General features: G+C 41.6%; 1 protein-coding gene across 1 annotated transcript in view; it reads left to right on the top strand.

The window, feature by feature from the left end:
- Positions 1 to 10268: 10268 nt before the first annotated feature.
- The window catches only part of shisa8 (shisa family member 8), a 55796-nt gene continuing 51174 nt past the window's right edge, over positions 10269 to 14890 (top strand). The window contains exon 1 of the mRNA XM_008110757.3: positions 10269 to 11802. Coding sequence (XP_008108964.1) covers positions 11240 to 11802 — 563 coding nt within the window. The 5' untranslated portion in view covers positions 10269 to 11239. The remainder of the gene's footprint in view (positions 11803 to 14890) is intronic.

A 14890-nucleotide genomic window follows, 5' to 3' on the forward strand; every position in this document is an offset into this window, starting at 1 on the left:
TTTCCAAAAAAGATATATGCATACATAATTCTAAGTGCTTGGATGAGAGACTGCCAATGAATACCAGGTGCTTTAGGCTACATTTTAGAGGAAGGAACTGGCAAAACCACCACCAAGTATTCCTTACCTAAGGACACCCTAGAAAATATATGGGTTCAGGACAAGTTGGGAGGCAACTTGAGGGCACAAACACAACCCTGAGCTATACGTGTGCATGCCACCAATAGGATTCCAGCTTTGAGTTTCTTTGGACTGTGGGGTGAAGTCTGTCATGTTCTCTCTGTCCAGTTATGGCATTTTCGTGTATGTGGGAGTTATCATACAGCTACAATAATAAAGGACCTTTGTACATATACAAAACTTGTGCTCTATCATACACATATGTTTCAATTCTCATGTTGCTAGATATGAGTCAAATTACACACGTCAGCAAGGTGATGGAAAGACAAACTGATGCAAATCTAGGCTATGTCAATAAATATCATACCCTGTTATAGCACTATATTCTATTTTAACTGCCATGCCAGTTGTCTATTAAAGTCCTGTCAACCAGATTACTGTTAAACAGCAATGCACCGTCTTATAGTCCAAAGCAGTCCGAGGTAATACACAGCAATCAGCCAAAATAAAGGAAAGACACAAGAATAGTCCAAAGTTCTTTCCAAAACATTCAAAGCTAAATAATCTCACCAACACTAAGTCTACAAGCCGAAACGTAATCCACACATCAAGGTCAAGTCAAGGTTCACAAACAAAGATTCAGACTATAGCAAATTCACCAACGTTGCTTCCAGCACCTAGCTGATCCGGTCTCCAGCTGCTTATGCCATTTTGCCAAGTGGTCTCACCTGTTGGCCCTTCTCTCAGACAAATGACTGGATCTCCTCAGTTGAATTGCATCAGTTCTTAATTGTAACCTAGCTGAAATATTTAGTTCCTAGTTTGCTTCCTACAGCCCCTGATCCTGCTCTGACTCTGTATCCCAATCTTCTTGGGGCTGTTGCTCCTGCTGCTGCTCTGCAGAGGTGGGTTTTTCAGTTTCAGACTAATTGTGCTGCTGATCTATGTTTACCCCTGATTAAGATGCTGGGTGAAGAAACCCTTCCCTTTCATCTTCATCCTCAGCACAAGCCATGACAAATAATCATGTGAAGATACAATGTTTCTGCATAAAATAACATGAGTACAATTTGAAAGGGAAAGTAGAATGAACATCAATAATAAACTTAAAATAACAAGAAGTGTCTTCTTAAGTGTATGTAACTTCAAGTTCCCTGTCGACTTGGTGACTCCATTAATTTCAAAAGGTTTTCTAAGGTGAAGAATACTCCGAGGTGGTTCCTTCCTCTGAATTGTAGTCTACAACACTTGATATTCATTGGTAGTCTGCTATCCAAGTACTGACCAGGACTGATCCTGCTTATCTTTCAAGCCTTTAAAACAGAGTTTCTCAAACTGTGCTCCTCCAGATATTTTGGATATCAGCTCCCACAATTCCTAACAGCTAGTAAACTGGCTGGGATTTCTGGGAGTTAAAACTCAAAACACCTGGAGGAGCACAGTTTGAGAAATACTGCTTTACGGTATTTAGATCATTTAGGAATGTTGTTATTGTTCTGTACCTTCAAGTAATTTATGACATATAGCAATCCTTAGGCAAATATATCATGGGAGTTTATTGGCAGAATTTGTTCCCGGGGTACCTTGTCCTTTTTCTGAAGCTGAGAGGGTGTGACTTGCCCAAGGTCACACAGTGAGTTTGCATAGCTGAGCAGGGATTCAAACCCTGGTTTCCCAGTCTTCTAGTTCAACTCTCAAACTGCTATACCATGCTGGTTCTCATTTACAGATGCAAATAATGTTATTCCAATTTCTATGCATTTATGAGGAATGGATTTTGAAATAATTTTCTCACTGTTAGTTCAGAAATGTTGTTATGCAATCATATTTCATTTTGTTCTGTTTCTCAGTTTACAACTGAACACAACTATTCCAAACAGTGGGTGGAGGTGGAGGAATTATTTCTCCAACTTACCCTTAGGTGATAGTATACCACAGCTTGCAGAAGCATAAAGGTCAATGCCCAGAACTGTGAACCTATTTGTATTCACCCTGCCCTATTTTCAGTCCATCCTGAAGCCGATGCTCCTCCTGGGACCCAGAGGAGTGCAATGCCTGTATCAATTTGCTGATCACCGATTGGCAAGATCCTCTCACCTAAAAGAGTTTCCCATTTAGCAGCAGGAAACCCCTGGTCTCCCTCCCTGTCTTGTATGTGGCACCTTTGAAAGATTTAGGATTCTGGACGGTGTCATTGAGGATTATGTCAACGTGCCGTGCAGCCAGTCGCATTCTGCCTCCTGGAATCAGCACAATAAATTCCAATGGTGGGGCTGCAGCAAGAGAGATATCTGCAGGCAAGATGTGGTCCTACATTTCCAGTGTTAGTTAAGGTGGCTACTGAAGCAAAATGCCAATCTGACACAGGCAATGTAAATCCCAGAGAGAATTCCTGCGGAGTTGCTTTCAGGTAACATAGAAGTCATTCGGATTCAAGTCCAACCTCCCAGTAAAAGCTAGATTTTGCGTTTCTAGGCTTTCAAATCTTTCTAGTCTCAATCTTTATACAACATGAAAAAATGCAAGATTTCCTAGATATCAAATTGGTTGCTGCTTTAAACTCTATTGAGCCTAGTAATTATTTACCCTCTTCTTAAATCCACTATCATCACTGCAGGCTCAGGTGGCCTTGTTTTCATGCTTTCTGTCCTTTCCTTGGGCTTTTCGTTTGCTGGTAGGTTTTTTCCTAGCTTTATTGTGTACTGCAATGTTTTACCCCCTGCTGCTGATTTTATCTTGTGCCATTTAATCTTGTGCTGTTTCCTTGCAATTTTATTTCTTATGCTTTGAAATGTGCTTTAACCAAAGAACTTTCCTCATTGGGTAGTTTAAACATATAACAATCAAACAACTATGAGAAGCTCGGTGCCAAAGGAAAGACTGGCCTAGATTAATAGAGGAGAATGGAGGTCTGTCTGTGGTAGCCATAATTCATCCAGACTTCATACAACTCACCTCAAAATCTAACAGAGTGGTTTTGGTTGCCATCTGAGTTGCAGTGCCAAATTGCCACAACTCATTGAGACATTGCAGTAGATATGTCAACATTTGATGGGTTGCCTAAATGGTCAGCCTCAAATTGAAATTCCATACAGAGGGCCTCCTGGAAGCAAAGGAGTGGCAGCCATAACTCATAATACCTTTAAGAGATGAAAAATAAGGGAACACTTTTAAAGACACAACTGCTGTTATTCTTCAAGCAGGAAAAAAAGCAAGAAATAGTAAAAGCTTTAGATTTCTGAAGTCTGAGGACAGGACAGTCAGCAAAGGGATCTTGCAGCACTTTAGAGACTGAAAGAATTAAATTGGCAGTGTGAGTTTTTGTAGATTAAGGCTGCATCTGCACTGTAGAATTAATGTAATTTGACACCTCTTTAACTGCCAAGGTTCAATGTTGTGGAATCCTGGGAATTATACATTTTACAAGGTCTTTATCTTTCTCTACAAAAGAGTGCTGGTGCCTCACCAAACTACAACTCCCAGGTTTCCACAGCATAGAGCCATGGCACTTTAGGTGGCATCAAACTGCATTCATTCTATCTAGAGTGTAAAACAGGCATGTACAAATTTGGCCCTCCAGGTGTTTTGGACTTCAACTTCTGCAATTCCTAACAGCCATTAGGCTGTTAGGAATTGTGGAAGTTGAAGTCCAAAGCACCTGGAGGGCCTAGGTTTGCCCAGGCCTGGTGTAGATGCACCCTTGGTCTACTTCCCCAGATAGGGAAATGGGAGAGGGGAAGGATCAGCTGGAGACTCTTATATAGGAGTGCTGATTAATCTGTTTCTAGTTTTGGGATAGTTTTAAAAGATTTAGTATAGCTTTAAATGAGCTAGACAAGATTTTAAACCTAGATTGGAAATAGGATTCAGTACTTCGGATAGTTCCCTTAAAAGTAAATCTTGGGCTGGATTAATTTCCCCACTCTTATGGAAACCATCAGCTGCATCTGGAAAGGGGCTCTGGAAGGTACTGCTGGTAATATTTCTGAAGGTGGCACAGAAAAGCAAGAGGCTTCATAGGATATGTTGAGATTTTAGGTATAAACCAGGGTAACTCCAGATATAAGACAGCTATGGGGGAAATGACAGAAAATGCTGATAAGATTCTTAAAGTTTAAAGGAGGTAGGAAAGAAGAAAGGAGGGGTGGATTCCTGAAGTTAAAAATTGATGTGTTTAAGTGGAAAAATGGGAATGTCTTTGTGGTAATAAGCAAAGACCTGATGTGAGTGGTTGCATTTCAACCAGTGTGTGTGTATAATTGGTATGCCTCGGCACTTTGTAATTGATTGAAGTACACATAAGTGATATTATCTGAGGGTCTTCTGCAGTACATTAAACAAGTGGATCTCACCATTATGAAAATTAAATGACAAAACATTTGGTATGAAGCCAATTCCTACGCGTTAAGATGTCCTAAACAACTTTGTTTTAAAAGTGAGTGTGTGTATTCGAGATCCAAACTGTCTTGCCATCATTTTCCCAGCATATTTCTTCAGACATCAGTTTAAAACAGTTTCAATCACCAGTTTCTACACATTCAGTCACAAACTAAATGTTAAGTTAGGGGACATCTGACAGGGAAGTATGGAGGAAAGAGCCTTCATAGCTGCCCTTAGATCAAGCTACGTTTACCACAGCTAATTATTATTGGATTGATGAATGTTGTTTTAACTGAGTTTCACGTTGTGGTTTTATATGCTTATTGTTTTATTCAATTTGTGTTTTTATTTTAAATGTTCTTCTTGTTTTATGTTTTGGCACTTTGTGCCAGGTGTAAGCCGCCCCAAGTCCCTTCGGGGACAAGAATAAATTTATTATTATTATAAGAAATATCCTGCTTTGCCTCAGATTTAGGGCTAGTACCCAATTTATACAAGTGAAAAAATATAGGCATATGTGACTCTAAACCACTGGCTAGAGGAGGCAGGAAGAAGTGGTATATTTTGAGTGAGGCCTAAATACCCTAAAGGCACCAGAGATTCTTCTCCTTTTGGAAGCTAAGCAGGGTGAAACCTGGCTAGTTTTTGCATGGGAAAGCACTAAGAAATACCAGGTGCTGTAGGCTGTATTTCATAAGAAGGAACTGTCAAAACCATCTCCTAGTGTTCCTTGCCTAGGAAATCCCTATGAAATTCATGGGGTCATCAAAAGTCGACAGGCAAGCAAGCTGATGGGCCATAAGCACACAATCTTCAATGCATCAGACCCGAGAATAATAAAAACACCTTCAAAAGCTAGCAGTCATCGAGAGATGTGCTCTAAACAAAGTAAATAAAAAAGAGAAACAGCACACCAGGGAGCAGATTAGCTTGACCCTGTCTTCTTGACTGCTACTCTTCTGTGTGCAAGAAGATTTTTTTTCCTCCCTTTCTCTCCATGTGGGAACAGTTAACCATGGAAGAGCAATGAATCTCCAGCCTAAAATGTCAGTATACGAGCAAAACCTTACTACCAGATGTGTCTGCTTGCATAAATTGAGAGGACTTTTGGGCGCAAGTGTGTTTTGGGCAACAAGGAAGGAAGACAGAGGCAGATAATGTTCCTGTAATGTTTCCCTCCTGCTGAGAGAAAGGAAGAGCGGCAGGAAACATCTCCAGTCAGACTGAGTTTGTGGGATGGGAGAGAAAGGGTGATTCGTGCTCAAACAGGGTGTCAATATTTCTCAGAATGTGTGGGCGAGGACCGCTGTTTTGCTTTGCAACATGGAAACAGGATGAGGAGAGAAAGAGGGATTAAAATCGTCACCTTGAACACAGCCAGAGAAAGTTATGTTTTGGACTGTAACTCCTAGAATCCTCTTCAGCTCTGCAGGTGGGGAGCAAAGTCATAGAATCAAAACATAAGGCTCTTTTCAGCCCATTCTGAGTCTTGGAATTTGCTTTCTGTGCCTGAACTGCACTTGGCTCATACAAAAGCCAGTTCTCAATTACTCCAAACTTTCTTCGTTTCAGAAACTAAATTTAGGTGGGAAAAGCCTTTCACTGTTGTTAGGAACCTCTGCCAATGTGCTGCAGCTCAGTCAGCAATCGCAACCTATTTATCTTCTGCTGACTCTTGCTCAGATAAGATACTTTTAAAGATAGCAACTCCTAGAATCTTGTCAACGACAGCTGAGAGATTTGGGCACTTGTAGAAAACAAAAAGTAATTTTCCTGACACTTTATTTACAAAATATGGAAATGTTGCAAAGTCACCATAGTTTTCATTCAAGAGAAATGGATCCTATTGACTTGTCCCTGGAATTTCTGTCTGTTTGTGTAGCAATACAACTCTTGGCTGCTATGTTCCTCCTATTTATTTATTTATAATATGTGTGTATGTTCCTTCCTCTATCTTTTCCTTGTCATTTAAGGGAAAGGAGAGATGGCTTGTTTCTTTGCATTGTTTTAAGTGGGAGAAAGGGGGAGATAAAGAGTATGCATTTGCTTTGCATCTACTGACCTGAGTTTCTTTGAGCAGCGATTATGCTTAACCATAAAACAGATGGTTGGCATCAGGGCTCCCTGGAAGGTAGATAAGTGACTATATGTGTGTGTGTTGCAGTGTGTATCCAAGTTTGTAATATCTGAGGCAGAATGCATCAAGTCGCATCTTAGAATTAAATTCTGACGTTGTGTTACTCCCTTCCATAAATACACAGATGCTCACAGTGTTATCATCGGTGGTTGGTTGTTAGAATGTTTGGAGAGAAACAACTGTTTACAAAGTGATTTCAGGTTTCCCGAAAGATGGCTGATACATTTTCAGTTATGACTAGGGTTACATAGGTTCCTCTCCACACATCCGTGTAATATCCAAATTGGAAAATAGAACTACAGATCGAAAAAACATCAAGACTGTTCCTTTAAAGACTTCCCAATACCTCTGTCAACCCAGCAAGCAGAAAGAAGTCTGAGAAGTGAATTTCATTCTTTTGAGAGTCAGTAACCCTGACTAAGAGGCTGCGAAGAGGAGGGCTGGGCAGGAATGTTCAAATTGGACAGCTCCTCCACCGAAGGGAAAATTACAACTTTAGTTTTGTGGAACGGTTCTAAAGTTGCTTTGGCATTGTCATGGCAGTGCTAGCCTTACCATTAGAGAAAGTGGGGTGGGCTCCTCTCAGAAAGCAGATTTGACTGTCATTGAAAGGGCAAGAAAATTTTGGCTATTTATTTTGTTATGAATTGAGAGGCAGGGATGAAGAGAGGAGTTTGTCAGGTTTTCTGTCTCATCTTGTGGGGCTTGGAAACTATGCATCTTGACTTGGGATGGGGTGGCCACTAATTTTAGCTTTTCCTCAGGCAGTAAAACATCTTGGTATACCCCCATCCATTCACTGATTTGCCTTTTGGAAGCCATCTATCTATCTATCTATCTATCTATTTATTTATTTATTTATTTATTTATTTATTATAGCATTTGTATCCCGTTCTTCTCACCCAAGAGGAGACTCAGGGCGGCTTACAATAAAATCACATATATAAAAATAATACAATACATTGCAATTCAATTAAAATTAATTACATTAGACATTCATAAAAATACACTTATAAATATGCAGATTGGCGTACAGATTTACTGTATTACATACAGTAAACTGCTGAGATCCTCTTTAGCTTTTTTTTATATCCTTCCATAAGATACCAGAAAGCACCTTCCTGATGTTTCCCTGTCAAAATGCAGTTTTCAGATACCAGGCGTTGCTCACTCAGTCATTTCAGTCTGAACTAGTAAGTCCAATAGTTCATTCGCAGCCATTGATTTAAAATTTCCAATAAGGAAGAAGTGATGTATCATCCAAAAATGTAGTGTCATGAGGGACAGAAAGCTCAAATGACTCTAAGCTCTACTGTTGTCTTTTCACATTGAACAGTTATTATAACACCATTATTCCACTTTAATTGGCTTGGCATTATCCCATGGATTCCTGGGGTTTGTAGTTTTGTGAGACACTAGAGCTATCTGTCTGAGAATTCTAAATAGCCTTTCCTAAAGGATTCCATACAATGTTGCCATGCCAACTAAAGTGGAATCGTTGCACTATAATTATGTATACAAATAAATCTGTAAACTAGACCAGATCTTATATAAGTCAGTACAGAAAAATGCTCTTTCTTTTCCCTTTGAAATATGTTGTTTATGCTGCTGTTTTGTTGGTTAAGTTTCCCACTGAAGAAAACACAAGTGAAATTGTTAAGTTGTACATTTTCATTTTCACTTTCTTGTTGTTAACTGTCCTCAAATCAACCCCAACTTAGGGTGACCCTATGAGTGAGACTCCCCAAGTCACCCCATCATCAACAGCCCTACTCATATCTTGCACACTCCTAACTCTAGTATTGAATGGTACATCTTGACATTCAAGATCTTGTCTAGTTCCTTCACAGCTGCACTTTCAAATTCTAGTTAACTTCTGATTTCTTGACTGCAGTCTGCATTCTGATAAAGGACTCAGCCAAGATATGGCTCTGTTACTATGACTAGCCAGGAAGGCAACGGAATCATTCTCTTGATTGCCTTACATTTCATTCTTAGCCTCATTGTAACATGTTCTGGCAGTTAATTTTGTAAGTTAATTATCCGTTGTTAACTGTCTTCAAGCCAACCTCAACTTACGGTGACTCTATGAGTGGGTCCCCCCAAGTCACCCCATCACCAACAGCCGTGCTCATGTCTTGCAGACTCCTAACTCTAGTATTGAATGGTACATTTTGACATTCAAGATCTTGTCTAGTTCCTTCACAGCTGCACTTCAAAATTCTTGTTAACTTCTGATTTCTTGACTGCAGTCTCCATTCTGATGAAGGACTCTGCCAAGGTTTGGTTCTGTTACTACGACTAGCCAGGAAGGCAACTAAATCATTCTCTTGATTGCCTTACATTTCATTCCCAGAGTCATTGCAACATATTCTGGCAGTTAATTGTGTAAGTTAATTATCAGTTGTATGAATAAGTGTTTTCATTTTCTTTTGCACTCTGAATCTTCTTTCCTGGTTCTCCCTCATCCTTCATTTTGCATTCAAGCAAAAAAAAATCCCTTCTAACATGAATAGGCAGCCTTGCCAAAATAAGTATGACAGTACAAAGACTTGGACGTTTCTCCTCAGACTTTTTAACTTTAAGTGGCCTGGAAAAGTTGTTCTGCTGAACAAGAATGAGAGGTAGAAGTACTTGGGTGACCTTTCTGAATTGCAGTTAAATTTTCTGCACCTATTTCCTAAATCCAGAAACTAAAAATGTGTCCTGCATGCAGAAAGGTGTCATGGATGTGTGGGTGTGAGAGAGAGATACCTTGTTTTATATGCTTCTCATTCACAGACATATACACACTCCTTATATCCATATAGAAACGTTGCATGCAAACCATTCAACATTTCTCTCCCAAACAGGTGATATTCTACATTCAGCTTATTTGACCAACTTCACTAGCACTGCCCCACTCCCTTCCATACCGAACCCTTTTCCTGATCACTGCCTCATCTGTCTGCAGACAACAATGCTATGTGAACTGTATGAATGTTCAGAAACACTCCTTGGAATCTCAATGGTTCACTGTGAGGGCAGAGCTTGTTGTATAACTCAAACTTGCACTCTTTACAGCCAATCATATAGAGACTTCCAGCATGGCAACTTGAATTTACTTTTTTTCTCTTTTTTTTCTAGCGCAGGGTTAAATTTAGTGAAGTTGCTGCAAAATGTTGTGCTTGAAATGTTGATACTTGGCAAACCATTAGTCATCTTCTCTCACTCTATCTTACTTGTGTGTTTTTTTCCTCCCTTTTCTTCTTTCCCCCCTGTCTGTCTTTCTTTCTTTCTTTCTTTCTTTCTTTCTTTCTTTCTTTCTTTCTTTCTTTCTTTCTTTCTTTCTTTCTTTCTTTCTTTCTCCTACCATGTTCATAGAGGTTGAGGACAGGAAGGGAAGTTGTGGCTGCCGTTGTTCTAACTGGATGAACATGCTTTTCCAACAATGCTGTCAAACACAGCACTGCAGTAGCGATGCTGGCAGATTAAAGTTATCAGTGTGTGCGAATTCCTCTTTTATTATTATTAGAGGGTAGCTTTTCTTCTCCGCAGAGCAGAGTGACACGAGAAAGAGACGGGGGGGGGGGGGGGGGAGGGACCCAGTAGACACCCAGCCTTGCTTCTGCCTCCTTCTCTCCCATGCAAGTAGCACCCGATGTGTGTTTATAGTCAGCCTGGGAGGCTCTTGCTACTTGTGCACCAGTGCCCATGGGCACGGTCAAGAAGGAGCTGCTGGTGTCCCCTTGCATCCCGCCTGGCCGGATGACAACCTCTGGCTCGAAGCCAGGACTTTGCACAGAGGACACGGAGTGCGCTGGAGGAGTTGGCGAAGGCTCTTCTGCTTTGTACACTGTTGGGCGATTGTGGCTCTGGCTTTAAGAAGGAATAAGGACTATTTTTTTCACTCCTCCTATTCTCTCCCTCTTTCTCCCTCCCTCCCTCTCCTCCTCCTCTCCCTTTTTTCTTTCTCTCCCCTCTTGACAATCCCTCCCTTTCGCTCACTGGTGCAAAGGATTTTTCCCCTTCCAGAAAGCAGAGTGTCTCTGAGGCAGAGGGAGCGAAAGAGAGAGAAAGGAGGAGACGGACTGCCTCCAGGATTCTGTGCAAGCCACGATGGGAATGTAGTTCAGAGAGCAGCATTTCATTTCACATGAAATTAGAAACATAGGATATTTGCTACTAAAGGCAAAGAAGAGGAGGGGAAATGTACCGCTTCTAGTGCCTGGGATTGCAGAAGAAACTGTGAGATTGTCACTTGACTTAGACAGCATTGCACATCATTTTTTTTCTTACCCCTCTCCCACCTTTTCTTCTTTATTTTTAAACTTTCAGCTCCCATCTTCACTTCTACCTACCCCACACCTTTTCTTTGACTAAAAGCTTCCCATGGATTGTGTGGTCTGCTTTGGAGAAAACTGCTTAGCGAAGAGGGGCTGGACTATTTCTTCTTCACTCGAAGTGACAGCTAAAGAGATGTGCTGCCGTTGTGTATTATAGCTTTTAAGTGGGATTTTAAATCCTTTCTTTGTGGCATTTCTAAACAAAACAAGATTTTAAACAAACAACAACTGTGTTGAGGAAATCAGTCTCTTGAAGCCGTGAGAGACAAGCCATCCCATGATGAGGTGGAGTGGCATGCAGATGGAACGGGGTTGTATTTTGGGATTTTGTTGCCTCATTCTCTTGGACCCAGGGCAGGTTTGGACTGGAAATCCTAGTACCCCAAAACCTGAGCTGGAAATGCAAATGGTGACCAGTGGCAATACCACTTCGGGTCCGACTGTGGAGAACACAGCTGTTGCTCCCACTGAGGCCTTACTTGGGGGTGATCGGTGTCTTGGCTACTACGACGTTATGGGCCAGTGGGACCCTCCATTTAACTGTAATTCAGGGATCTACAATTTTTGTTGTGGGACCTGTGGCTATCGCTTCTGCTGTCAGTTCACGGGTGGACGACTGGACCAAAGTGGCTGTTCCAACTATGAAACACCAGAATGGGTCAACACTGGCCAACCACCGCCAAGAGTGGACGAGTCCCCCATAAATCCCACCAGGGACAAGACCAACATGATTGTATATATTATCTGTGGTGTAGTAGCCATCATGGTACTGGTGGGGATCTTTACCAAGCTGGGACTGGAAAAATCGCAGAGTCCTCAGGCTGAGATGACCATGTCCAGGTAAAATACTTATGACCTATTTCCATCCCCTATTCTTTGCTTCCCTTTTAAACTTTTACACCCACCTTCCTGGACAGATAGAAAATGTGGAATAGATAGGAAAAGATCTAATGTGTAACAAATTGTATGTATTGTGGAGTGAACTATTCAGGGGAATAATATTAGTCCATGCAGAAGAAGTCAAGCTAGGTACTCCATGTTTGGTATCTATAAGCCAGAAAATAAAGTTGCTGACTTTGCCATGTGAATGCATAGGACTGTGTCCCTTGGAATTGATCTAATTTCCTTTCCTTCAGCACCCTGCTAATGTAAGGCACGCCTAGCTTGAAACTTTGTAGGATTTCTTGTGCAGGTCTATGTTTAGCAAACAGATCCATGCATGGAATGAGTGCCCCTTCCTCCCTTACTTGTATATACACACTTATCCTTCCTTGGCAGCCAGCTGCAGAGGAATTATGAGGCAGGCTGCAAGAACAGTGTAGATGTGTTTAGTTGGATTGACCCATGAGAGATAAAAACTTCTACTCTAAAAGGACACTTCCAAGCCTTGTCATCTTTTGAGCACACCTAAATGAGGAGGTAAATGTAATGAAGGCAATTTAAAAACCATCCCTAGTTGTTAAGGATGGAAAGTGGAATTACAGGTGACATGCCTTGTTAGGGACAAATCTCTCACTTTGTATCTGCTGTCACTGAAACAAAGCAACCTCCGTGGACTTCACTTGCTAATGAATTGCAGGCTGTTTGGAGATTCCTAGCTGCACTTTTCTTCTTACATATAATGTTTCCCATATATTGTCTTCCACCTTATTGCTGGTCTCTTTAGGCTTTTCTGTGTTATGTGTCTCATCCCTGGTGCATTTTTCTTCCCTGCATTAAACACACAATCATTGTGAGTTGTCATCTTTTGATTCCTCTTCCCTTCTCTCTTCCAATGCCTTTTCGCCTTTCTCCCATTAGCTTTTTCTGCCATAGGGCCAGGTCTCTCTTGGCAGCAAAAGTGGATTAAGCCGTTATCAAAGGCAAACGTGCTTCCCAAGGCCATGAAGCACTTGTAGGTCACCGGGAGACAGAATCTCTCAAAACCGTGCCTAACATGCCCGGTAGTTTTAATCAGTCTTTGTAGGGAGGGGACATGTAGGGTCAGGTGTGCTGAACCACAGCGTGGAGGAACCGGAAAACAGGAGAAGGCAGGGAGACACTGCTCTTTAGGGTGCCAGGTCTTTGTAATGCCAGCACATGCTCTGCCTCATTATCAGACTCACTCAGGGCAAAGGAGATGTTTCCTTGATTTGTGGGCAGCAGCAGAAGAAAAAAAATTGGGTATCATCCAAGAGGGTTCTTTGCCCTGTCAAGAAGAGGCTCTATTGGTGCTTTGGCATTAAGGAAGGTGTCTGTGTGTCACCCTCTAATGGGCGTAACAAGACTGCCAAAGCATCCAGTGCAGATGGCCCTGGAGCATCATGCTTGGTCTGAAATCATCCTCTGACCAGCTGCTTTACTCCCTCCCACCAACTGGTAAGCAAACAAAGAGTGGTTGAATGGCTTAAGCTAGATCATAACACTAGACCCAAGGATCTTGCAGAAGTCTCCATCTCTGTATATCAAAGACCTATGGATACAATGATGGCTCATGTGGCATGCTGTCATAGCCAAGTGCTGGCGTCTTCTCAGTGACTTGCACTTGACTTACCTGGAAGTAATGCAAGTTTAACTACCTTTTCTAACATTGCATAAGATACCTGATACCTCCTTAATACCTACCACCTTTCTAAGGTGTGCAGTGCTGCTGGACAGCATTTTGGTGCAGCTTCACCCTCCCTCTAAAAAACAGGCTACTGGTTGGCCCCATTGGGTACAACAGAAAACGTTCCTCATTCTGTCACCTTGCTGTCAATCATTACCCTCCTCCAGATAAGTACAATGACTGAACTTAATGTTTCAGAAAGGCCCAACCAAGGTCCCTTCTGAGAGTACCAAACTGCCCTTGGCTTTTGGACCACAAGTTCCAGAATTATCCCATACATGGTCAGTTGGGTTGCTGACCTGAAGTTTGCCTGTTCGAATCCACAAGACAGGGTGAGCTCCCGTCTGTCAGTTCTAGTTTGCAGGGACATGAGAGAAGCCTCCCAGCAGGATAGTAAGACATCCAGGTGTCCCCTGGGCAAAGTCTCTGTAGACGGCCAATTCTCTCCCACCAGAAGTGACTTGCAGTATGTTCCCAAGTTACTTTTGCCACAATAAAAAGTGGCCATGCTGATTGGGAGATTTAAAGTTGTGGTCCAAAAGGGAACTTTTATAAATTTTGCTTTAAAAGACTGATACCAGTATACGAATGAAAGAGGCCTGTTGGATCAGAGCAAGATCTAACTCATGCACAGAAATGGTGCAGCCCTCCTGGTGTTGTTGAACAACAACTCTCATCATTCTCCCAATTGGCTTTGCTGGGCTAGAAGTACTGGGAGAGGCTGCACTTCAATAACATCTAGAAGACTGCACAGTTCCCACCCTGCTCTATCTAGTCAAGCATTGCTAATAGGGTTAGCAAAAGATCTTTGAGGAAAGCTTACAAACAAAACACCAGGACAATAGCCTGACCCCTTTTTTCCCTACAAGCTGGCATGCAAGATTTTTTCTCTCTGAATGTGGTTCCACTTGTTATGCTTAAATAACTGTTGATAACTGTTTCCTCCAAGTATCCATGTAATTATTTTTCAATAACCAGTGGATAGCGTCACATCTTGCAGTATTAAGTTTCATGCAAGGTGATCTTTGCACTTTCTTGCTGAATTCTTTAATCTTGAAGTATTAAGCCTCATACAATGTGATCTTTGCACTTTCTTGCTGAATTCTTTACCATTTAGCTAACAAATCTGTCACTGAAAAGAAAGATGTTGCCACTGCAGATGTGGAAGAGCAATATGTGTTTTATATTGGAGGTAGATAGAAATGGAGGTGGCAAAAATTCCTTTTGTGGTCTACAAGTCTAGGCTAAGTGATCAATGGCTGACCCATAGTCAAGCAGTGGGTGTCCTGCTTCTCAAGAGGGTTCCTCATTCCCTGTACACACACATGGACACGGACATGG

Source organism: Anolis carolinensis, chromosome 5, assembly GCF_035594765.1.
Source record: "Anolis carolinensis isolate JA03-04 chromosome 5, rAnoCar3.1.pri, whole genome shotgun sequence".
In the NCBI taxonomy this organism is placed as follows: domain Eukaryota; kingdom Metazoa; phylum Chordata; class Lepidosauria; order Squamata; family Dactyloidae; genus Anolis; species Anolis carolinensis.